The sequence below is a fragment of the Ahaetulla prasina genome, chromosome 1, assembly GCF_028640845.1.
Source record: "Ahaetulla prasina isolate Xishuangbanna chromosome 1, ASM2864084v1, whole genome shotgun sequence".
Lineage (NCBI taxonomy): Eukaryota > Metazoa > Chordata > Lepidosauria > Squamata > Colubridae > Ahaetulla > Ahaetulla prasina.
Genome location: NC_080539.1, coordinates 325,155,630 through 325,181,164, shown reverse-complemented (window position 1 = coordinate 325,181,164; position 25,535 = coordinate 325,155,630). Strand labels below are relative to the sequence as shown.

The 25,535-nt window shown below is 35.1% G+C and overlaps 2 protein-coding genes across 7 annotated transcripts in view; one reads left to right on the top strand and one right to left on the bottom strand.

The window, feature by feature from the left end:
- The window catches only part of CEP128 (centrosomal protein 128), a 217,706-nt gene that overhangs the window by 51,772 nt on the left and 140,399 nt on the right, over positions 1-25,535 (top strand). For all 6 annotated transcript variants that reach the window (XR_009152632.1, XM_058162465.1, XM_058162463.1 and 3 more), the window contains exons 13-15: positions 10,486-10,836; positions 15,700-16,350; positions 18,421-18,585. Coding sequence is in view for 5 of the 6 variants with exons in the window: in XM_058162465.1 (XP_058018448.1) it covers positions 10,486-10,836; positions 15,700-16,350; positions 18,421-18,585 (1,167 nt within the window). In the remaining variant the exon portion in view is untranslated. The remainder of the gene's footprint in view (positions 1-10,485; positions 10,837-15,699; positions 16,351-18,420; positions 18,586-25,535) is intronic.
- LOC131187816 (uncharacterized) overlaps positions 1-25,535 on the bottom strand; it is a 227,972-nt gene that overhangs the window by 175,213 nt on the left and 27,224 nt on the right. The gene's annotated exons all lie outside the window — the stretch shown is intronic.

The window sequence follows — 25,535 nt, the reverse complement described above, 5'->3', positions numbered from 1 at the left end:
TAAAATATAATTTATCCAGCTTAGAGAAAGTATTTATGATGCTTCTGAAAAATTCTATAGCATTTTTAATGAGCTCTGTAACTTTTAATTTGTTGTTTTTGCTCACATAGACAACCATCAGACAATACTGAATGATTTTTATGTTCTAGACTTTCAGAATCTCTGTCATGCTAACAACTGAGATCTAATCATTTTTAAAGGTGATTTAAATTAAGGTGGGTCTAGAACTAACACAAAGTATGGGGTGTTTTTTTTTGGTAATCTTTCTGTTCACCAGTTGCTGTATTGCCAAACCAGAAGGAACAAGGCAGTACAGATAGTCCTCAACTTATGACCAAAATTGAGCCCAAAATTTCTTGCTAAGTGAGAGAATTAAGTTTTTAAACATTTTAAATAAAGTTAATTTAGCTCGCACTAATGTATCTTTGAAAAGTTATCTGGACAAATTGGAGAATGTTCTGTACATACCAAATATATTCATTCTATTCTTCTATTCTATTCTATTCTTCTATTCTATTCTTCTATTCTATTCTTCTATTCTATTCTTCTATTCTATTCTATTCTTCTATTCTATTCATGATTGCAGCCATGTGCAGAGAAAGGTTATTATGTGTCTTTGTATATTTCCACGCAGAGTTAGGATTCTGCACATCTGCAAAGCCATCCAGAAGTATTTTTCTGGATGCGTGTTAACATGCCTTTCAAGAAGAAATTGGTTATATATCCCGTCACATTGTGATTAATTTGCCTATGCAGAAGCAAGCATGTACAAGCATAAATGTCTCTCACTTAATAAAGGGGGTGCTGGATATGTGTCCAGGCATGTCTGAACAGAGGCCAAGTTTCAGTCTGACATTTAAAAAAATGTCCATGTGCTTTTAAACAAATAATTCCCTCAACACTGTCAGACTATTTACTGAATCTGCAGTAATTAATTTAATTAAATTAAATTAATTTAATTAATCGTTTCATAGTTCCCATCACCAATCTCTTTCCACTTATGACTGTATGACTATAACTTGTTGCTGGCAATCCTTATGATTTATATTGATATATTATCATCAATTGTGTTGTAAATGTTGTACCTTGATGAAGGTATCTTTTCTTTTATGTACAATGAGCGCATATGCACCAAGACAAATTCCTTGTGTGTCCAATCACACTTGGCCAATAAAAATTCTATTCTATTCCATAGCATAGATGTCATCAACTCTAAATGGTCTAGTGCCTAAAGAAAAGAAAACTAGTAAAATTAAGATACACACAGGCTAGATTGGATGCAAATTATCTTAAAGCTCTGCAGAAAAATATTCAGGCAATTCTATGTTTTGTTTAAAGTCTTTATTTTTCTTTATAAAAGCAAATACTGATATTTCTGATGAGGTATTCACTTTTGTCTACTTTATTGTATGAACTTCTCTTGAACAGGACTAAGGATATGTGATAGTTAATTGGGGAAGAAAGATATATTTTATAATTGACAATAAAAAAAAAGTTAATTTAGCTCGCACTAATGTATCTTTGAAAAGTTATCTGGACAAATTGGAGAATGTTCTGTACATACCAAATATATTCATTCTATTCTTTTAAACTCATGTTGAACCTCATTAACCTTCATGAGTCATTTGTATTCATCAGGATTCCAAGTATTCCCTCATCAATGGTTGTTACTGATTTAATCTGTTTCTTTTCCATCATCTGAAAGTGTTCAGAGCTGACTTTTACATAAGTCAAAGCAACATTAGGAGAGAATTAACAACATTTCTATTTTTAAATAAAACAGAGATGGTAACCTCTCTTAATTGTGCTTTATCAAAAAAATCCTTGACTGTCTTGCTGAGCTACTATGTACAGTATATGAGCCCTATCAACAGTTGGTTTGTAGTATGAGTGAATAAATTAGCTGTTAGTAATTACACTGTATACTGACATATGATGGAAGCTTATCAGTAGTTTTAATAAGTGACATATATTAAATTAAATAATTAAAATCCACATAGCATAGATGTCATCAACTCTAAATGGTCTAGTGCCTAAAGAAAAGAAAAACTGCTTTGAAGCAAACCCTATTTTTGAGCATGTTTACAATTTAAAAATGCTATAATAATAATAATCATATTACTATTAAATACATTAAATGGATAATAAAAGCTGGTACAAAACCATTAAACATATGTGGGCAAAGTCTACGACTACACAGAGATGTATCCTCACAAATGATGGTCATAGGATACAATTTAACACTTAATGTTGTATCATTAAGTGTTAAATTGTACCCTATGACCATCATTTGTGTTGTAAATGTTGTACCTTGATGAAGGTATCTTTTCTTTTATGTACAATGAGCGCATATGCACCAAGACAAATTCCTTGTGTGTCCAATCACACTTGGCCAATAAAAATTCTATTCTATTCTATTCTATTCTATTCTATTCTATTCTATTCTATTCTATTCTATTCTATTCTATTCTTCTATTCTATTCATGATTGCAGCCATGTGCAGAGAAAGGTTATTATGTGTCTTTGTATATTTCCACGCAGAGTTAGGATTCTGCACATCTGCAAAGCCATCCAGAAGTATTTTTCTGGATGCGTGTTAAGCATGCCTTTCAAGAAGAAATTGGTTATATATCCCGTCACATTGTGATTAATTTGCCTATGCAGAAGCAAGCATGTACAAGCATAAATGTCTCTCACTTAATAAAGGGGGTGCTGGATATGTGTCCAGGCATGTCTGAACAGAGGCCAAGTTTCAGTCTGACATTTAAAAAATGTCCATGTGCTTTTAAACAAATAAAGCCCTATGGCTAACAAATGTAAAATTTGTTACTACCAGTTCTGTGGGCGTGGCCAACTTTTTTTACTTTTAAAAACATTTTTTTACAACCTCTGCAGCCGAAGAGGTTGTAGAAAAAATGCTTTTAAAAGTAAAATAAAAGCTTCTGATGATCAGGCAACTCAGTTGGGATTGTCAGAGCCTTTTAAAAGCATTCTTTTTACAACCTCTTCAGTCGAAGAGGTTGTAGAAAAATATTTTTAAAGGGTTCTGACAATCCCAGCTGAGCCGCACAATCATCAGAGGTTTTTTTTTTTTACTTTCAGAAGCATTTTTTTGGCCGAAGAAAAAATGCTTTTAAAAGTAAAAAACCTCTGATAATCGCGGTCAGCTGGGCATGCAGGTGGAAGAGGGAGGCAGAGATTTTTGCTACCGGTTCTCTGAACCACCCGCCTCCATCGCTACCAGATCGGGTGATCCGGTCTGAACTGGGAGCATTTCACCCCTGCCCTCTAGTTTGATAATAGTAACTTTTGACACCAAAGAGAAGCTTAAATGTTCTGCAAATAGTTTTATAATATTGGAGTCACTCTTCAGCAACCAGCAAATCAGGGTTATGTTTTTCAGGGCTTTCATGCGGTACAAAATGGTTGAGCGTCCTTGGGAAGAGGTGGGGTGTTTAATAAATGTCAGTTTATCTGGTCAGAAACCTCTGTAACATATCTTGTAGACTTCAGTCTTGTTTTCATGTATGCTCTTTAAAGAATGGCATGCATATCATTGTACATCTTCATTGGTGACCATAGTCCCAGTAGTAAGCATCCCATTTCACAGTAGTCCCATCTGATGAATATGGATGCAGGAATACTTGAAACAAACTTGAAATTCTACATTATTTATTTCTGTGGAAAAATTGATTACCTTTATAGACTTTCGGACATTGTGAATCTGATGCTTCATTCTGCTAAAGGAAAGGACAGAGAGTTCATAAATATTATTTTGCCTCTAAAGTCATAAAATCCATTTACTAAATCTATTCTCAAAAAAGGTCTTAGCTGTGAAAACAGTACAAACAGTTGGATAATTTATAAAAGTTATAAAATCTCATACTGAAACAGTCACATATGCTTCTGACTTTATGCCATCACCTTATTTTGATATCAAAAACTAATTGCATTAGTTCTAAATTCTTAAAACCTTTACAAACCAGACTCAGGACAACTGATTTGGGTAATACTTTTGATAAAGGTGATTAAATTGCCTTTGTTTTACATGCTGACACAGTTAAACAAGGTTAGCAAAACAACAACATATTTTTCTCCACATGTATATATTTTATTTTAAAGTACAGTAGGGTTGTATAAAAAATGTGAAATACCAGCAATACTGGTTATTTCACAATAATGGCAATTCAGCCCCAATATTTGCCATTACTAAGAGTAAATTAGTGACTTTCTCAATGCCACCTATGAAGGTTGCCAGTTCAAGAAAAGTGTCCCTCGTAAAATATAATTTATCCAGCTTAGAGGAAGTATTTATGATGCTTCTGAAAAATTCTATAGCATTTTTAATGAGCTCTGTAACTTTTAATTTGTTGTTTTTGCTCACATAGACAACCATCAGACAATACTGAATGATTTTTATGTTCTAGACTTTCAGAATCTCTGTCATGCTAACAACTGAGATCTAATCATTTTTAAAGGTGATTTAAATTAAGGTGATGGGTCTAGAACTAACACAAAGTATGGGGTGTTTTTTTTTTGGTAATCTTTCTGTTCACCAGTTGCTGTATTGCCAAACCAGAAGGAACAAGGCAGTACAGATAGTCCTCAATTTATGACCAAAATTGAGCCCAAAATTTCTTGCTAAGTGAGAGAATTAAGTTTTTAAACATTTTAAATAACTTTCATTGTAAAATGGTCATTTTTTGAAATGATCACCTTTCTTGCACCTGGGCTAGACATACCTAGTTCCCTTAACTATTCATCATATGCTTTAGCCTCCAGACCCCTTATCATCATTGATGTTCTTCTCTGTAAAGTCTCAGCATCTTTTTTGTATCGTGGTGATTGAAACTAGATGCAGTATTCCAAGTGTGGATTCATTACTGCAATATAGAATGATACTATCAGTTCTAGTAATCTTGATGCTACTATCCCTCTGTTGAAGCAGCTTAGGACTGCATTGGCTTTTTTGGTAGCTGCAACACACTACTGCTCATATTTGAGTGGTAGTCCACTAAGTCCGCTGGTAATCCATTAGATCCCTCTCACAATTACTACAGTTGAGTAGGTACTGCTTGTTCTATAGCCTGCATTTAGTTTTTCTGCCTAAGTGCTGGACCTTACTTTTTTCACCACTGATCTGTATCATGTTGCCTAGGGCCTGATGCTCAGCTCTGTCAAGATCCTTCTGAATCTTGAATCTATCTTCCAAAGCGTTTACCTAGCTTGGTTTGATCTGCAAATTTCTCCTTCTACCCCCTCATCTAAATAATTTATGAAGATGTTGAGGAGCACTGGGCCCAAGCATAACCTTGAGATAGTCCATTGCATACTTCCTTCCATTTAATGTACTTCCATTGAGGACTACATGCTTGAGTTGTGATTGGTCAGTCAACTGTGAATCCGTCTGGTGCTGGTACTGTCAATCCCAGATTGTTCTATTTTGTCAAGAACTAGGTAGTTGTCTACTTTCTCAAATGTCTGAAGTCCAAGTAAATTATATCTACCGTATTTCCCTGATTCACCAATTTAGTCACTTTATCAAAAGAAGGTGATACGTTTGTCTGGCATGATCATTATTTTAACAAACCCATGCTGCCTTCTAGTGATTGCTTTGTTCATTTCTAGATGCTCACAAATCTGCTGCTCAATTATCTTTTCCAGCAGTTTTGTAGGTATTGATACCAAGCTAGTTTCCTGGTTTCTCTTTTTTTCCTTCCCTCTTGAAGCTTGGAATCACACCAGCTCTTTCCCAGTCGTCTGGCAATTCCCCAGTGCTCCAGGAGCTCTGAAAGATTTTGTTCAGTGGTTCTGAAATCACATCTGCCAACTCCTTCAGAACCATGGGATGTAAACCATCTGGTCCTGGTGATTTGTAATTGTCTAAAGCGGATAGGTGTTCTTTTATCGATTTCTTATCTATTTGGAACTCCATTCTGTCCTGTCTCCCACTGTGCTGCTTTTGATAGGTTAGGCTTTTTGTTTTTCTTTTTTGCATAAAGACAGATGGAAATAAGAAATTAAGCAGCTCCATGCTCTGCCATTTTTTTGCCACCTTCTCCCATTAGTAAACAGAACATTTCTTTGACTTTTTACTTGTTTTTTTTTTTAATATTGAATTTTTTTTTTTACTTTTGCAGTTTGATTATTTTATATCCTAAAACTGCAGCTACCTAATATTATGACTTGTGGGAAATGTATAACTGATGGAAAGTTAAGCTCTTTTGAGACATTTATTTCAAGGTTTACTTAAATATATATTTGAAAGTCTATTCAGAAGTATGATGCTTTATTTGATTACCTTTCAGTAAATAGAAGTTATGGAATAATAGGTGGCATTCATATTTATTGTATTAAATGTAGGTGTCAGCGTGAAGGTAGACACAGTTATATGTTACTGTTCAAAATTCATTGGCAAACGTACAATCTAAAATTATACTGAATAGTGTAATTATACTGAAGAGTGAGTTCACCATATGTTCTTGGATTCTGACATAGCAATTGCTATTATGCTGAAGTAAGGACACATCCATGCATCATTTTATTTTCTAAATTTCCTGACATTCTTAAGGTTGTCCTACATTTCTTTCTCTTTGTAATTGCAATGATATGGAAAATAATGGCTGTGCAAAAAAATTAGGGATGGTTGCAATTAGTTGATTTGTTTCAGATTTAACTTCTATTTAATAAATTGGACGTTACTTCACCAAAATGCTTTGATTTTCCTTAGATTCCTGGGAATTCTGCGTGTAGTCTTATATAATCCTGTGTTTGTACATTGTGTTTAAGGTTCTGCATGTTAAAAATAGAGTCTTAATGTCTGAACATTTGCTTCAAAACAAATTTTTTATGTTTAGTTTTAGATTGCTGCATTTTCGGTATGTAGTCCCTGAGCAAATACAAAGATTTGTTTGTAATTTTTAAATTTTAAAAGTACAATGGCTTATGTGGTTGTTCCAAAAGCTGCAGGTTTTTCTAGATTTCTTTATTGTGAAATAAATTACAAGAAACAGATTGGTGGTAGTGAGGCAGCTTGTCTGCATGGACAGTTCTAAAATAAATAATGGGAGAAGACCAACCAGGCTCTGCCTGATGTTATGAAGGGTTCAGATTGTAGCAATGACTGCCTTGAGGATTGCTAGGCAATCTTAGCCTCATCCTGAAGCCATCAAACCATTCATGTAGATTATAATCTGAACATCTTCAGTAAAAGCAATTTGAACATCTTCAGTCCACATATCATCAGCTCCCCTTCATTTCTCTTGCTTTGCCATTGTCCTAATTTTTGTACGGATGCATAGCTAAGCAACCACAGTCATTTATTTATTTGATTTATATAGCCAGCCACCTTACTTAAGTAGCTCTGGGTGATTTACAAGATTAAAAGAGACAAATCCAACAAATATAATCACCTGGCACCCAAAGATCTCATTTCCCATCAGTAGAAGCAGAGTTTATCTAAGCATCTGACCCAAATGCCTAGTGAAACAGCCAAGTCTTTAATGCCTTGCAAAAGATTAAAAGAGGTGGGGACATTAAAATCTTTTTCAAAGTCCATTAAAATCTAACGCCTTGCCCTAACTTCTACCCAGCCAAGCCACAATTGAGAGTAAGATCTGACCATCATGATTTGGGTAGTTTGAACATGTTTGTAAGGTGAATGTACCACTCCTGCCCAAGTGATTGCTGGAAAGGAAACATTCACCTGGTTAAGGAAAAAAAAAATGGAAAAAAAAATAATGCCCTTCAAAAAAATCTGGATCAGCAGATATAAAAGTGGAAGCATAGCAGTTGTATTCTAGTTTGACAGAAATTATGGCATCTGCTTAGGACAAAGAACATTGAAAGGTAACTGCTGGGTTTTAGCCATGGTGGTGATATCTTACAGTTTACAAGGCCATCCACATGAATTCACCTTTATATAATAGAGCTATCTGGTGATCTTAAAAAGTCACACGATTTATCTCTTTTTAAAATTAATCTATGCCATAGTTGTTTCTAGTTGGACCCACAGATTGATCTTTGATGCCTTTCATTGCTTTGATTTATGACATAACCCTTTTACTAATATAGAGAAGAGGAAAATTGGTTGCCATCCTTTGTCATCTCTGTGGCACATGTGGTATTCCCTGATAGTATTAAAGATATTACCAGCCACTTTGGCATATTTGGGTCAATATGTCATTTGTGCAAGCAAAGCTTACAATATTTTATGCCTCTGAAGTTTTCTAATCTAAAGCTTTCTCCCAATTCAACATATTGTTTATTGGATGACATCAGCTAGGGAAATGTGTAATATACACAGGATGCTATATTAAAGATGTCTATAAATAATAAAAAGCAATGTACTGAATATGGACATAGTCGAAGTGTAGAAATGTATGAGTTTTTGATGTAAATGTTTACCAAATATAAGTTGGTGTGATAAAGGTATTATTCTAATATGGATTGGGGAAAGTTCTAATAGCTAATGCAGATATCATTGCCTTTTATTTGTTTAAGTATTTAGTTTCTGTTCATAATAGCTTCAAAGCCAGTGGGGGAAAAACATTTTAAAAATTATATTGAAACAAATATCCATGAATAAAGTTGCAATTTGCCATGTATTGTCTGTTGTGTTTCTTGTTGACCAGGGAGATGGCTGATTTGGTACAGGATTTTTTTGTTTTGTTTTCTTGCCATATTAAATAAGTTGGTGGATAATGGTAAAATGTATGAATTATACATTTTTCATAAATATTTCATTGGAAGATAACAGGATTATTGTGATTTCAATCACAGAGTTGATGTCTAGGAATTAATTACTGTATGTGTCCTTGTGCTTTAAAGAAAATAATTTCAATTTAAAAAGTTTGCCTTATTGTTTATGAAAAATATGAACTGCTAATAAAACAGAGGTCACTTTTTCACGTAAGATAAATGTTTTCAATTAATTTAACAGTGTTTTCTGTACATTGCTTAAACATTGAATCTTGTTTTATTAAATGCTACATAGAAACTATAGTTGTATGTACAATATCAATTCCCCAAGGCTTTGTGCAGAAATAATTATTTTTAATGATTCAGAATAGTTGAAGATGCCATTATTTAGGATTGTTTCCCACCAGATGGGAAGCAATTACAACAGTTGAAAGGGAAAAAATTAGCACAGAGGTGAGACATTTTATAACATTTATTGAAGATTAAAGGTAACCATTTCAGTGTTTTTAAGTGTCTCCTCACATCTGTCAATGAATTTGAATCCATGGATGTCACCAGTTACATTTAGTTAATAAAAGCCTTCCTTTGTTATTGAATTCAACTGAGAATATAAAACATTACTTTAAAGATATATGAATAAGGTTTTCTAGTGTGCTTGATGATCAAAAAATATCCACAAGTGTTAGAGTAAGAAAGTCTTTTGCATTTTAGAGAAATGCTCAATTACAAAGTCTAATTTCAGCTATAATGATCACAGTGTGCAAAATCATTTATTTAGAATAACAATATAAAATGGTTCAGACAGAGCTTTAGGAATTACATTCATATCTGTGTCAGGTGAACCAAAGAATATTTGGTTGATTCCATACACCTTGTACAGATATAAGGTGTTACTCAACATGCAGGTGGTTTTTTGGTATATATTCAAGAATACTTTTTAAAGTGGAAAATACTTCTGTTTTTTTTTCCAGACTGTAATGATCCCGCTGTTCAGGGGAATAGGCCAGTTAGTTTTTGTAAATATAATATCTAGCATAGGTAGAACTTTGTATATTTGAACATGGTCCAGGTACAAATTGTTCTTTTTTGGAATGGGGATTTTTATTTTTACATTCTTAGAGGATAGCCAAGTTATAAGGTTTGGTAGATGACATTTTAAATTGTATGTATAGTGTCAGATTCTTTTTATGTTTGCCGTTTCCCTGTAGCATAATAGATGCATTTTAGAGGTACAGGCACGTGAATCAGTGGTGGGTTTCTACCGGTTTGCCCCGGTTTGGGCGAACCAGTAGCAGCGGCGGCAGAAGGCTCCGCCAACCAGCCCAGACGTCATCAAATATGATCTGCAAATGTGCAGATGGGGAGCGCGCAAGAGCGAACTGGTAGCAAAGGTAAGTGAAACCCACCCCTGATGTCAATGCATGTGAGTGCAAAGTATTTTGTTCATTGCAAATAATAAAGAATAAACAATATTTATTCTTTTAGCCTTTAATTACTGCGGCTTAATGGGACCTTGGAGGCTTTTAGGCTTTTGGTTGCTTATCAATAATTGTAACGAATTTACCTGCTTGCCTTTTTGACCTTGCTGTACCTTGCCAAGAATCTTTTTAAATATTGTAAATGAACAGATAATAGTGCCTTGAATAAACATAATTGCAGGAAACTGAAAAATTGATTTGATGCTTTCCATGTATTCAAAGAAATTTGTTTTCATTATACATAAACCTTAAGTTTATATGTATCTGTCTGTAAGCATAGGTCTTAATATGTTGTGCTGGCTTCTAGGCTTTAACAGCTGACTTGGAAAAGAGGGACAACCAGCAGCAAAGGATGATGAGCCAACTGAAAGAGATACAGAGCAACTATAAAATCTGCGAAAATGAGTGCAGAGCTGCAGAATTACAGGTTACAGAGCTAGGTCAGCAACTAGAAGAATCGATCAAGGAAGCAGAGAAGTACCTAGCTGAATTCAAACAATCTGAAGTACTAAGGCTAGAGACTGAGAAGAAAAAGGAAGAGTTAAAACTCAAAGCTCAGGAATCAATTCGATTCTGGAAGCTAAGGTGTAAAAAACTAGAACATGAAAAAGAAAAACAAACTGCACTTCATAGCCAGTTGATGGAGAAGAACAATTTGGTATGGTATACATTTTTTATTTCCTTTAAACAATAACTTTGCATTATGTAAACATTTGCTGTTCTTCTAATACAGTTTAAAAACAGTGCTTCCTAAACCTGGATAAATTACCCAAATTGCATGAAACTGATTTTTCTTTGGGTAATGTCACACAAACCCATTACCCAATCAAACTTAAAAAAGGACTCTCTGATAAACTGTAAAAAGAATTTTCTGATAAGCGGTTTTGGGTAATGAAGGAAAAAGTTTAGAAAGGACTGGTTTAAAACTATTGAAATTAATTCGTGAAACTATGAACTAAATTATGAACTATTATTTAAAACACATTACACTAGTAGTGAATGAGGAGGCCTGATGAGATATGACTTTCAGTAGAAAGCACTGAAATAACAAAAAAGTATAATTTAATCAAAAGACAAGGTGAATTTTTAACATTTAAAACTGATCACAGATGGAAATTGGACGAAGTCTAAATCTAGCCCAACTTAGATTATACTTACTTAAATAACTAAAATCAATTAGTCATGACTAATTTATCAGTGGGCTTATGCTCATTAGACTCACATATTTTCTTCCTAATCTATACTAGATTAGTCTTTGATTAGCACAACTATTCTCACACTTTTCCTGTAAGAAACATTATAAATTAGGAAGGGAATGATAGAGAATTGGTTTCCTCCATCTTGCTCATCAAAATTGGGAACTCTGTAATGTACTTAAAAACTATTACTGAAGAATTCTTAAAAATAATTTCTAGGATTGAAGGTTTAAAATTTAAGATGATTATCAAGTATAATTTTTAGAAAGCTGTCCAGTTTTGATCATCCAATAAAATAAAACACATTCTAAGCACTTTGTTTTTAGGGATAACTGTATTCTGTCTGGGATACTGTCTTCATTCTCCTGTTGTTTTATGCTTGTAAAGATACAAGACATCTTTTCCTGTTAAGTTGCTCTTGCTCTGTTAGAAATACAACTTTGTGACTTTTCAGTTAACATTAATGCCTGAGATTTTATTTATTTAAATAATTTATGTGGCTGCCTTTCTTACACAGGGATCCTAGGTAGATAAAGCAACCAATAAAAACTACAACATAAAAACACATTGTACCCTTCTCACCAAGGCATCAGAACTACACATACTATTGATTCATTGACTCAACACCCTTCCTACACAAATACTTAGGGGAAGAGCTAGGCCTTCATGGTCTTTTGAAAGGCTAAAAGTGTAGTCACCACCCCCCCCAAAAAAAAAACTCCCTTGGAAGCTATTTTAAAGAGCCTGGGATTCAGGAATAGTAGGGACAATACATCTGTGAAGGTAGAATATTGATGAAGGTACAAAGTTATGTTATAACTTTGAAATTTGGAGTGGCACATAAGCCCTACTTAATAAATAAATAAAGGATGCAAAACAAATTTAAACAATTTGTTTTTCTCTACCCTGTGGCTGATTAAAGATAGGGATTGCACTTGGATTTCTTTTATAGCTTTTCCAGCAGGTTTCTTCCTGAGCTTTATAAAGCTAAGCCTCTTGTTTCCAGTAGTGAAAAACCAGACACCTCCAAGAAGCCCACAATACTCTTTATGGATTTGCTTTTGGAGATGCAAAATGTGTTTTGTCAGATTGGGAGTCAGACAGTCCTGATAGCCAAAATGACTCTGAACTGGTAGTTTATTTGCAGGTTTGACTAGTCAATAGTCTCAATGGATTTTCATTTGCATTCTCTCTAGAAATAGCAGTTTAGTTTCCCAAATAGGAAAATAGGTCACTACTGATTCTCAAAGGATACCCCAGTGTGAAGTTTGAGACTCTTTGGGAAGTCTTTGTCTTGTTTCATTCTGTATTTGCCTAGAAGGAAGGAACTAACAGTTATGCAATTAGAGATCAGTAATGCAATATAATTTTCAATTTTGGTGATCAGTTGAAAAATTAACATTTAAAATACCAATTCATATTGAAATTAAATGTTCCTGAATAATGTCCAGAAACAGAAAAAAAATCCCTTAAATACTTAAAGAAGAAGTATATTTTGATGTGATAATAAATATGGGAGGAAAAATGACTGGTGTGAAAATAGTAAATTAGCCCTTCTACCCTAGAGGTAAAAACATGCAAAGAGGATAGTTTTGGCACATAGCCATCAGCAACCTGAAAGCAATAATTAAGTTTATGATTGCAGTTTCAAAATAATCAACTAACATAGGAAACACAGATTTAATACTGAAAAGCTTTTTTTATGTCCTAAGAAGGCTTCAATGTGACATACACACATTGACAAGTTGGTGGATTTTCTTGCTTGCTTTATAATTAATCATTCATTTACTTTACATTCTGTCAATGCAAATTATACTTAGCAGAATTTAAAAGTTTCCTGTCTAAGATAAAAATGCAGATCAACCCTTTAGTTCGCAATAGGTCAGGAATTCTTAAAATCTTCGAAAGGGCAGAATAAAAAGGAATATTGGTAAGGCATTTTGTGGGAAGAAGAGAATGTTAACACAAGGTTCTAAGGACCCAAGATTTCGCTAGATGGCCTAATAGTAGGCAACTGCTTAGCAGGAAAAGAGGTTAATTTGAATTTAGTCTAAATTTAAATAGCAAAGTTTAATATAGGTTGTTTGGAGTGGTTTGACAGACTGCACCCCGCAAGGGATTATGGGGTCGTTGAACGAAGAAGATGATGATAATTGTTTCTTTTTTATATACATGTATATATCAATTTACATGTATATTTGGTATTTTGTCTTTGATGATTTTTATATGATTACTTAATATAGTGGAGAGGGCTCAGTAATTCCATTCTCTTTAAGATCAATTTTGGTGGTAGAATTATATTTCTTGGTAAAGATGAAAGAGAATGGATAAATGAGGTATAATCCAGAAAGGGGTTAAAAGTAGTTAGGGCTGGGCAGGGTGAAAAATGCCAAACCATTCAAATCTGAAAGGGCTTTGACTGGGTAGATAATGCCCGAATGTGGAACATATTTAGACTCATGAACATGGTGGAGCTTCTAATTACTCTTTTGAGGAGCCTGTACAATGAGCAAGAAGTTATTGTAAGAACTAACGTTGAAGAGACTGGTTCAGGAAAAAGAAGAGAGACCAGAATGGATCCGTTTAACTCATAATGTTAAATCTATTATGTAATTAAGTTGAATATTGGAAGAGTAGCCTTTTGGAAAAAAAAAACCAGCAGGCATCTAATCACTTGAAATAATACAGATAATGCCAATTTATTAAATGAAAATGAAGAGTTAATTAGGAAGAGAGAGTTAGGTACTTATCACACACACACACACACACACACACACACACACACGAGCTGCTTTTTATGCTATGGTTTTTTTTAAATTTTACACTGCCTAGAGTCACTAAAGTGAAATGGGTGGTATGTGATAGATAAATAAATGACAGAAAGTGAAAATGTTGAATATGTTGAATATTAAAATGACAAAGTAAAACTCAACCAGCATGCTTAGTGAACACACAGTTAACACTGAAGAAGTGAAAGCTATAAATAGTTTATAGTTTACAGTTTATAAGTTTTTTCAACTCAAGCATAAAGATGGATAGATTGTTGAGAAAGTAAATTAATTCTAGGGAGGAAGGTAGTGATAAACAATATCATGAAGTATAGGCTATTTCTATGGCAACAAAGATCAGGATAGTTAAATCAATCATTTTCTCCAGTTGTGAAAGCTGGATATTGAGTTAGAAAAAAGGAAAAAGGATAGATGTCACTAGATTATGGATTTGAAGACAACTGCTCAGAAAACTATGAACTGAAAGGAGAACTAATCAGTCCATCATGAAAAAAAATAAAAGGAAACTATTGTTAAGAGCAGGGGTATCAAACTCAATTTCACAGTTGTGTTTGACCTTGGGGGGCCAGGGTGGGCATGGCCAGGATGGGCGTGGCCAGCTCGACATCACTTGTCTGTGGAGGCCTGAGTGTTTTGATAGCAAAAACTGGCTCCTGAGCTCCGCTTTCGGCTGCGCCTGCCTCCTGCAACCCTCTGCCAGTGAAAACGGAGTTCAGGTGGGCCGCATGTAGCCCTTGAGCTCCATTTTGACTGGCAGAGGCATTGTGGGCCTGTCCTTCGCTGTTTCCAGGATGGCTCTGCGGGCCAGATCTAAGCACCCTGCGGACCGAATCCAGCCCCCAGGCCTTGAATTTGACATCCCTGGTTTAGAGTTAAGGAGCATCAAGCATATATTCATATATTTTAACTATGTGATACTAGAGAGAAACTTGAAAAACTTTCTGTGCTTGGCAGAGTTGAGGTAAATTAAAAAAAAGGGGGAAGGCAATGAAAGGATCCAAAATCAGGGAAATTACTTGAATGAACAGCTGTAAATTATTGCTAGGGAGACATTAAATTGAACTGCGTACATCTGTACAGTGATCAGGATTTGAGTTTATAAACCTTCTGTATACTTTCAAACTCTATTCTGAATCAAATACATACATAGCATTTCAGAATTTGGGAACTGCTGGCTTTGTATATATGTATGTATGCAAATATGAAAATGTTGCTTGAATATTTGAATAATCATAATAATCCTATGAAGTTTGCTTACATGTTTAGTTAGAGGAGTGGTATGCCAGTAAATTCTAGACTTGCAAACTACTGTATATCATATAAAGAGGTATATAATCTACCAATCGCCCAATCACATTGTTAATGCAATTAGTGAAGTTTTTGCAGTGATGCATTGATCATTTCTTTTTTTGATCATTGATCATTTCTTCTTTTTGATCATTTGCCTTTCATTTTGAACAGTGGTATTTTTTGCCTTTTCTTCCCATAAAAGATCCTTAAACCACTCACCTCTGCCCTACTTCATTTGAACTATAGGTTCTTAAAGAAAAGGATGAATTGAAAAGCCAGCTCCTTTCAACTATGCACCAGATGGAAAATCTTCAAAAGGAACTGACAGATGTTCTTGAGAAAAGGGCCAGACAAGAAGAGGAGTTGCACTGTAAAGAAATGAAACTCAGTGAAGCTAGATCCTTACAGATGGCTCTTGAACAAGATACCAGAGATGTTAGAAAAACTGTGGATAACCTTGAGAAAAAACTGCAAAAGGAGAGCTTAATACAGACTCAAATAAGAACTGAAAAACAGCATTTAGAGGAAGAACTTGCAACTATCAACGGGATCCATGAAAAGGATCAAGCAAGATTGTCAGAGATGCAAGAGGTTATAAAAAACTTGAGTGCTGTTCGGGCTGACTTGGCCAATCAAATAGCAGAAGAGAAGAAATCCAAAAAAGAAATGGCGAAATCAGCAATGGAACTTCAGAAGCAAATAGAGTCTGTTCAGGAGGAGATGTCTACAATCAATAAGCAATTGAAACTTGAAAGAGATGTCCACAAACAGGAGCTAGGAGAACTTCAGTCAGAATTGAAGCAGATGAAAACCAAACATGATCAACGTGTCCAAGAGATGATGAAGCTATTCAACCAAGAAAAAGAGGAGGCGGTTAATCACATTGGAATGTTGAAGGTATCTCTGAGATGGTCAACATATAGTCATTATTATTGCATAGTATGGAATAGATGGGATTTAATGAAGTTGGGTTCTGATGAATTGCTCCCTAAATAGTATGATATTTTGGGTAATATTTTATGTGGCTGTTATTTTACTCTGATCTTTACCAAAATTATTTTGTTTTTACATATTGTCTAGCTTATTTTTTGTTTTAAAGAAACAGCTATATAGGCAAGACTGGATGAATGAGTATCATAATCTGAAAATTTTGCACAAGGCAAGTGCAGTATTGGGAACAGAACAGTTTTGTGGGATCAGGCCATAGGCCGATCTAATCCAATATTTTGTATCACACAGCAACCAATCGAATACATTAGGAAACATATAGATTTGGACCTCCTTTCATAATCACTTTTGAGTAATCAGCATTTCCAACTTCTTGCTGACTTCCTCATTGAGTTTCCTTTTTTTTTTTTTTGCATTTATATCCCGCCCTTCTCCGAAGACTCAGGGCGGCTTACACTATGTTAAGTGTAAGTGTTAAGTGTACACTATGCTAGCTTCCTTGTGGGAAGACTCTGAAGACTCCTGAAGGGATGGGAGAAAGCAGGAACTCCATGCTTAAGCTGCAAAGAGTGCATAGGTGTTCCTTCCACCTTGTTCCTTCTCCCTTGCCTTCCTACTAGGCACGTAAGTGGCTGCTGCTGGGAAACTGACTAGGAAACTGTCATGGAATGTTGAAAATGAAGATCATGTGACTGTAGCACCCATAGCAGAGCAGTAGTAGTACTGAAGCAGTCACAGCTTCCCCGAATTTCATATCCTATGGAGCCATGAGTCCTATATTTTGAACACATTCTGTAAGTTAGCCCATTTGAGGTTGTTGTTGTTAGTTGCGAAGTCGTGTCTGACACATCGCGACCCCATGGACAACATTCCTCCAGGCCTTCCATTTGAGGTACCCTAGCTCAAAAAATATTTCCCTGTGATGCACCGTTTTACCCAGTTAAAAGTCATGACAACAAGAGTTTTAGTTGCATACAGAAGTGTACCTTCAGGTTGTAACATTTGCGATAGAGGGATCAAAACACTTTTCCACGTTAGCTACACCATAAATCATCAGTCTGTTATGGAGCTGTGGTGGCTAAAATGCAGTATTGCAGGCCGACTCTGCCCACCTGCAGGAGTCAATCTTGACTGGCTCAAGATTGGCTCATCCTTCCATCCTTTCAAGGTCGGTAAAATGGGGACCCAGATTGCTGGGGGCAATAGGCTCACTCTGTAAAGCACTTAGAGAGGGCTGTAAAGCACTTATGAAGTGGTATATAAGTCTAAGTGCTATAGCAATTAAGTGTCCCTTTTCCTTCCTTTATTCCAAGTAATAAAATTTCTGCATAGAAGAGATGCTTCAGCTATGTCATCAATACTTTTAAGTATAATCTCTCCATGGGCTTTACTGCATAAAAGATGTAGGTAGTTATATTGCTAGTTCTATTTGAATTCTCTTTCTAATGATCCAAAGCACAGAATTTGCCTTTTTCTCACTGGATTTTCATTGTGCTGTCTGTTGTGATTCCAAGCTGTCTTCCCTGACCCATTATTGCCTGTTCTGGTTTCATTCATTTATGGAAATGTTGGGGAAAAGAATCTGGTAAGATTAGTACTAACAGTATAAACTGTTCATTTTTACATAACATCTCAAATAAACAGTTATTCCTATAAGTACTTGATACTTGATAAATCAGAATAAATGGAGTTAAAATACATTTTCCCACTATGTAAATATTGTATTTACAATAAATAAACCAGATGGGGATTTAGTTTGAAAAAAAAATAAGCTACAGTTTGATTTCAAACTTGCTTTTCCTTTTATGCTATATTTTCTCTTTACCACAATTATAGTTTTCCTCTTACTTGTATGGATAAACCTATTTCCTCCCTTAATAAAACTGGATATCTATTGGGTATTAAGAAACATCAAATTACTACAAAATTTTTTTTTGAACCAGTATTTTCCTCTAAATTTCCATGCCATTAATATGAAATACTGAACACTTTATTTCTTGTCTGGTTTCCTTCCAATAGTCAGAACTTGTAGACGAAAGAAATTTTGTAAAAGCTCATCGTCGCCAAGTAGAAAAAATGAAAATCGAATGTGATAAGCTAACAGCGGAACTAACCCACAGGGAAGAAGAAAATGCAAAAATTAAGCGAAAATGCAACATAATAAAACAGGAATTAGATGAAAAGGTAAAAGAAAAATATAGACCTTTGTAATAGAACAGTACCTGTTCAAAGAAAATACTACATTTACGAGTTAAGAAATATTTATTTTTTTATGAGGTAAATTTCTAACTTGGTGATCTTTTTGTTTTACTCTTCCATTTTCTCCAAATGCAAAAAGGAAACATGACACAAAGAAAGTCTTCTTGTATTTGATATTTATTTATCTAGTTGTATACTGTTGCAAATAAATATGGTGACAACAGACTATTACATGAAACACTCAGATATCGTAGTTCTGAGTATTGATCCACAGTTGATGTCCTATGGTTGAATCATGAGAAAATTGCTTATGAAAGTCTTCCCAAAAAGTTTCAGGTATGCTGCACACTAAATTCCAAACTTGTGCTCTGCCAAATCAAGTATATACTGATAATAATTTTTTTTCCTAAAAGTAAAATATTACTAGGAATGTCCCAAAGGTGTTTTTTCAAGAGGCAACTGGACTTTCTGGTTTTTCTTTGAATACATTTCACTTCTCGTCCAAGAAGCTTCTTTAGCTCTGGCTGGATGGTGGGGAATGGAAGGCTGTACAGATCTGCAGTCTATAACACAGTCCTTTCAACAGTTCCAAGAAGGCTCCACATCCATTTGCAGGACTGTGCTGACCCTGTCGACACAGATAAACTATGTGGTCTTACCAACTCTCTGAAAGAATACAAACGACTAGCTGTCTGCAGGGAGTATAAATCCTTCCATTCCCCACCATCCAGTCAGTGCCGAAGAAGCTTCTTAGATGAATATATAAACATGAATTAAAAAACTTCAAAACCGATTCCATCAGACCTACAGGAAAAGAAATAAATGCCATCAAGTACCGATTAGTAATTTACTTCAGAAAATAAATGACCTGCTTTAAATCAGTGCATTTGAATTGTCATAGGTACAAAAAATTTAACATCTGCCAATGTTTCAGTGTGCAATATTTTCCCTTCCTGTGATAGTGACTCCAGCCCCAGTTTAAAATGAAAAAGTTTTTTTTTTTTTTTAAAGGAATAGCTTTACATTAAGGTAAGAGGTATTGTTAACTCTTTTGAAAAAAGGTAGTAAAATTAAGAAAGTGTTTCCTGCCAGTGTGCATTGTTAATGTATTTGAATGATAATTGTACTGGTATAAATTTAGGTGGTGCTGGGTAAGTAAGGCAGAGAAATGCTGTATACCAATTTTTCTGTTAAGGAAAGGTAGTGTTGTCCATTAGTGTGTGTATGTTGACAAATGTGTCAACATTTTCTTCAGACTGAAGAAGCTGCTTGGATAAATAGCAAAATGTTTCAAACTGACAAGAAAAGTTCAGTTGTCATGTGTCCATAGTTAGATACAAAAATGGCCTAATTAATTTATGAAAAATACTGATGTACTGCAACGCCCTTAACATCACTGTCTATTAAATATATAATGAAAAAATGTTTATCTGGTTTGCCTTTGTCTAGCTCTTCTGCATAGCAACATTTTCCTTTCCAGGATTTTGTTTCCCATTAGAGCTTCCTTTGCAAACTACAAATTTGGATAGTTTCTCTGTTGTTCATTGTCATATTCTTCAGGGTTTTTTTAACCTTCTGAGTTGTTTTCTTTTAGTATCTTTAAGAGTTTTCCGAGAGGGCTCAACTTACAACACTGAACATCTTTGTTCCACACAAGCCTTTTATAGTTTAACACTTCTGGCAATGCCATGAAATTCTTTATTCTTACTAAGTATTCTGTGGAAAGTGATAGAAATAGGCAAAGGGATTTAACAGGCTTCAAGATTATTACGAAGACGTGACAAATTTATAATGTGATGTTCCAATGAAATCTTTAAAACAAAAACATTCTGCCCCTTTTTTTAAATAAAAATGTAGGTTCATCCTGTAATTTGAAGAACTTGGAGATAGCATCCCATAGGAAATTGCTAATGGTTTTCTATGTTCTCTGGTCGGTTACACAACTACAACGTTGCTTAAACATTTGGCTCATAAATAAAAGTACTAGTGCATTCCAGCAATTTCCAAAGGCTGTCCAGGCCAAGCTGTGTTTGGATTTGCACTTTCTGATGACAGGTTTTCTTATGACTCTTCTTCCTGCATGGATATAATTAAAGAGAGAATAAGAGAGCACAGATTCTACTTTTACCAAATCAAAATATTTCCCTGGGTAAAACAGACCCACGATTGGATTCTTACTATTGTGTTTGGATCAGAGCAGAGCAGCTGCTCAAAGCTAACTTTTTATAATGTCAAAAGAAAAAAAAACCGATCAAATGAGAAAATGTCAAACAAGGATTCATTTTTGAGAACTTGATCAGAGGACTGCATTCTGGTTTTCATTTCCTTGGGAGCTTTTTTTGTGTGAGTTATTTATTAAATATGTTTTCTTTGTATCCCTAGGAGGTGGTGAGAAAATGAACCTTTGACCTAATCTAAAACTATGTAAATGAACATCTTTGGAGTTTATCCTCCTATTCCGCATCCCATCATGGCCTTCTTTTGTAAAATAAAGGCAACGCACAAGCATAATAATTGCATAGTGTTGTATGAGGAACATTAAATTCACAGTGATCTTTTTTTCTCCTGTAATTCTAGAGGACAGTTATCTTCAATATGGGCAGATTTCAGTGTTACAAAATGAACTCAAAGTGGCCATGTGATGATCCCCAAGGGGAATTTCAATAGTAGTAATGATCTACATTTCCATGGTTTTCTCTGAGCTTGGTTGTTTGCATGTTGCCATATGTGAGCTGGGCAGCTATATAAATTTATTTATTAAATAAATAGGTATCATTAACCAACTAGGATGTTACTCCCGCCTACCAGCCATTTGGAAACCCGCCCTTATCGACAAACGAGTCCCTAACATGAAGAATAACGCAAGACCCACACTCACGAGTGCCACACAGCATGTCACCACCACACATGCACGCAGAAAGCAGACTCAAACCCACACTGATGATGAAGTATGATCACGGACCAGAAGCCAGACCGCAGCTACATCATTAGCAATTTCAAACCCCTCCAATCCATACATGCAGCAGACTGACACCCACCATGAAGATGTAGCATGACCACAAACGCGAAGCCAAAGAACAGCAATGCAGCTCACCAACTCAAATCCCCCTGCAACTCAGACCAACCTGAGCACAACCAAGCCCCCCCCAAACAGAACACACCCCCAGCCAACCAGAGCACAGCCAACCCCACCATCCAATCAGAGCACAGCCAAACCCCCAATCAATCAGAACACACCTCCACCCAATCAGAACACGGCCAAGCTCCCAACCAATCAGTTCAAACCCCCACTAGCAGTTAAAAGGAAGAAACAGCTGTGATCACACATTGCTCCTAGAAGCATGAAGCAGTAAACACCAGCCTGAAGATGACGAATGAGACTTCGTCGAAACGTCGCCAAGACACTTCCAATTTTACACGGGAGAAAACCCGAACAACCAAAGACCTATATATATATATATATATATATATATATATATATATATATAATATATATATAAAATATATATATATAAAATGTAATAGTAATATCTAATACAAATTAAACTTAAAACAGAATAGAAAGAATAAAAAATGCAAGGAAAAAGAAAGAAAAAAGTAAAATTAAAATTATAATAAAGAAAGAAAGAAAAAATTAATATATATATATAAAGTGACTCACAACCTTTATGACAAGCATAAACTCTTTGCAATAGGACAAGTGGTTTTTCTACTGTAAAAACCTATTAGCTATTAAAGCTATTAAGTCTTGAAAAAATCTCACTTTTCTATATTTAAATTTATAACAGTATTGGTGAATGGAGATTGTTTTTTAAATTAGTACTTGGAGATATAGTAATTCTTCAGCAGATGGACTGTGATCCTTACAAGACTAGATACACTTTAAAACAATATGGAAGTTAGCATGCGGTTCCTACAAAGAAGGGATACATTTTAAAATGAAATCCTCTCCCATTACTATGAATGTAAATCACGAATGTGTTTTCTATTAATTGAGGGATACCATTAGATAATCACATACAGTAATTAGTTATGGAAATTCATTTCTGTTTGACTACAAAAGAAAATTCTCTGGCTATTTGTTATTACCATAATAAATATTGTTATGGTCATAACAAATGAAATACCAAGACATATGAAACATCAAGACTCCAAGATAGTATGGCTTTAGATATCAGTAATGAAAGGTGCAGTGGAAGAACGCAGTTCTATTTCAGGTTGCTGGAAATAACTGACTATTGTGGGAAACGGGTTGTAGGCTAACTGGAGCTTGAGAATGATCCAGCAGGAGATACTGGGTTTGTTATTGTCCTTGGAACTGATCCATTCTGAAATGATTCTACTTTTGCATTGAAACTTGATGTGCCTCGTGATGTGCTGTGATAAGCTACTGAGAATAGAATAGAATAGAATAGAATTTTTTATTGGCCAAGTGTGATTGGACACACAAGGAATTTGTCTTGGTGCATATGCTCTCAGTGAGTTGCCTGGCCTTTTTATAGGTAGTTTTTAGGTAGGGACAAGAAGGGGGATACTTTTCCTTGAAAACTGTTAGGAGATGTTAGCTTATGCTACTGATTTTAATCATTTGTAGGCATAGTGTTATGCCTAAAATTCAGCTCTACGAAGATTGTAGAGCTGAATTTAGAACATGTATCAAGGCTAGGCCAAAGATTTAGAAAAACCAAGAGTCTCTCCTTCTCTCAATAGGGCTGACAACTTTTGCTCAGACTTCCCACAGCTTTATTGATTTGATGAGTTTGGTAAAAAAGAAAAAGATTTTTCATTCTTAAAAATGCCAAAGTGGTTTGGTCCCAACAATAATGGCACTTTAACAAAGGCATTGAGAGGGATGGTCTTAACTTCTTTGCAGAAATATTATCGCTACTTCCATAGATGATGATTGCAGTCATTTGAACCTCTCTCTGTACAGCTTTATTAGTGGCAGCAACAAGTTGCAGAATTTTCTAGCAGGAGGTGATTTTTCTCAGTGTCACAGTACCAGTTAACTTCCCTAGTTCAACATCTAAATCAGGGGTGTCCAAACTTGGCAACTTTAAGACTTGTGGACTTCAACTCCCAGAAAACCTGGCTGAGAAATTCTGGAAATTGAAGTCCACAAGTCTTAAAGTTGCCAAGTTTGGACACCCCTGGTCTAAATGATGTATCAAGAATTTTGAGAGTTTAAAATGGCAGCAACTTGCCGTTGAAGTTTAAACTTCAGCAGATATTCTGCTCTGAAATACTCTGAAACTCAGATAGGGTGCCATTGGAAAGTTGTACTTGTTTTAATGCCCTTGAAATCTCTGAGTCGGGTTCTTACCAAATCTTGAGCTAGTCCTAGCTCTGGCAAACTGAGGACTTTGGCTAAATGTAGACCATTCCCTCCAGTTTATCCTCATTATCCTCTTATATTGCTTGATTGCAGAAATCCTGTCTTCCTAATGGACAAAATTCAAAGATAGGAATGCTCTATGTATAATTCTTTAGTCTCTTCTGCCAAACATATATTGATGCTTTAAACTAAGCTGTCGTGAGTGAGATGTTTGTGTCAGGCAAAAGCTGTCAGCAGAGAAATAACTGTAGCACTGGAGTGTAAAATTAAACAATTTTGCTTGGGAATAAATCTTCAGATATTGGATATGAGCGGTTCTGTGGGTTCTGCTTCTTTGCTGGATGGAAGAATTTACAGAGAGCTTCAGTGACTGTATATTTTTTTTGCCAATTCTGAAAGCTAGAAGTGCAAACTACAGTAAATGGCAATAACAATTATTTCCACCCTGTCTTCCCTGGAATAGCTGCTACTTTTGCTGACTAAAGACTGTGTAGATTACGTTGGTTCTTTGCTAACTTGTTTATTCCATGATGTCAACTGTGTCCACTCTGGCTCAACTTTCCTTTCCACTGAAATGCCAACTTAACTCTAAACCACTAGTGCACTAAATACTGTAAATATAATAGTAGCTGAAAGTAAGAGAGCTTGGTGGGAATTTATTTATTTATTTATCAATCAAATTTCAATAGCAGCCATGTCATCTAAATGATTTTTTCTCTCCATACCTCTGTGTTTTCTGGTCACCTATTTCATTTGAAATTAGTATCTTCTAGAAATCTTCAAGACTGTGGCCTTCAGTAGAATGTCTTAATTTCAGCCTTCTCATCTTCTTGTTTTCATTCCTTTCTGGAATTCAACTTTGATTCTGTTCCCCTCTGTATGCCTTCATGCCACTTATATTTAATTTCTAAATATTATTTTTCACATTCACATATACATACATACATTTGGAGTTAGACTATAAAAGAAAGTGTTATTTTATTGGACCTTTGATAATTTCCATGTGATAAACATGAGAGAAAGAATCCTTCTTTAATCTATTCCATCCATTCTCCACCACACACTTCATAGTGCAGAGCCAGTTGATATATAAATAAGAAGTGACAGTCTGTCCAAACTAGAAAGAAACCATCAACCATTCTCTTACTATTATTTCTTCTATACTGCTCTTCTCTCCCTCCTGCTTCTCCCTTTTTTTCATCATATCTGGAGACCTGATCCATAACACCAAATCAGAAATCCAGGATTTTAGTGTTGCTTTACCAAGAGATTCTCAGCTTTTGTGGAATTAGATGGAACTATATTGAAGTTATAGATTACACTTCTTATTCTGCCTCTCCTTGCTTTAAAGGGAGAAATGGGTTAGAATTCCATTGTATACTTAAAAGAGACAAAGTGTATTTAATTTTCCCACTTTTGTTTGTCATGTTCCAAATGAAAATAGCTATCAGGAACAGTCTAACTGCTATCAGATGAGCAGCTACTACTGCTGCTTAATTTCCATGATGAGAGTAACGAGAGTTAGCACTGTCTGGCACTGCCTAAAGCTCTTAGAAACCTTAGATATGCCCCCTGTAATTGAACAGACAGATATATTGCA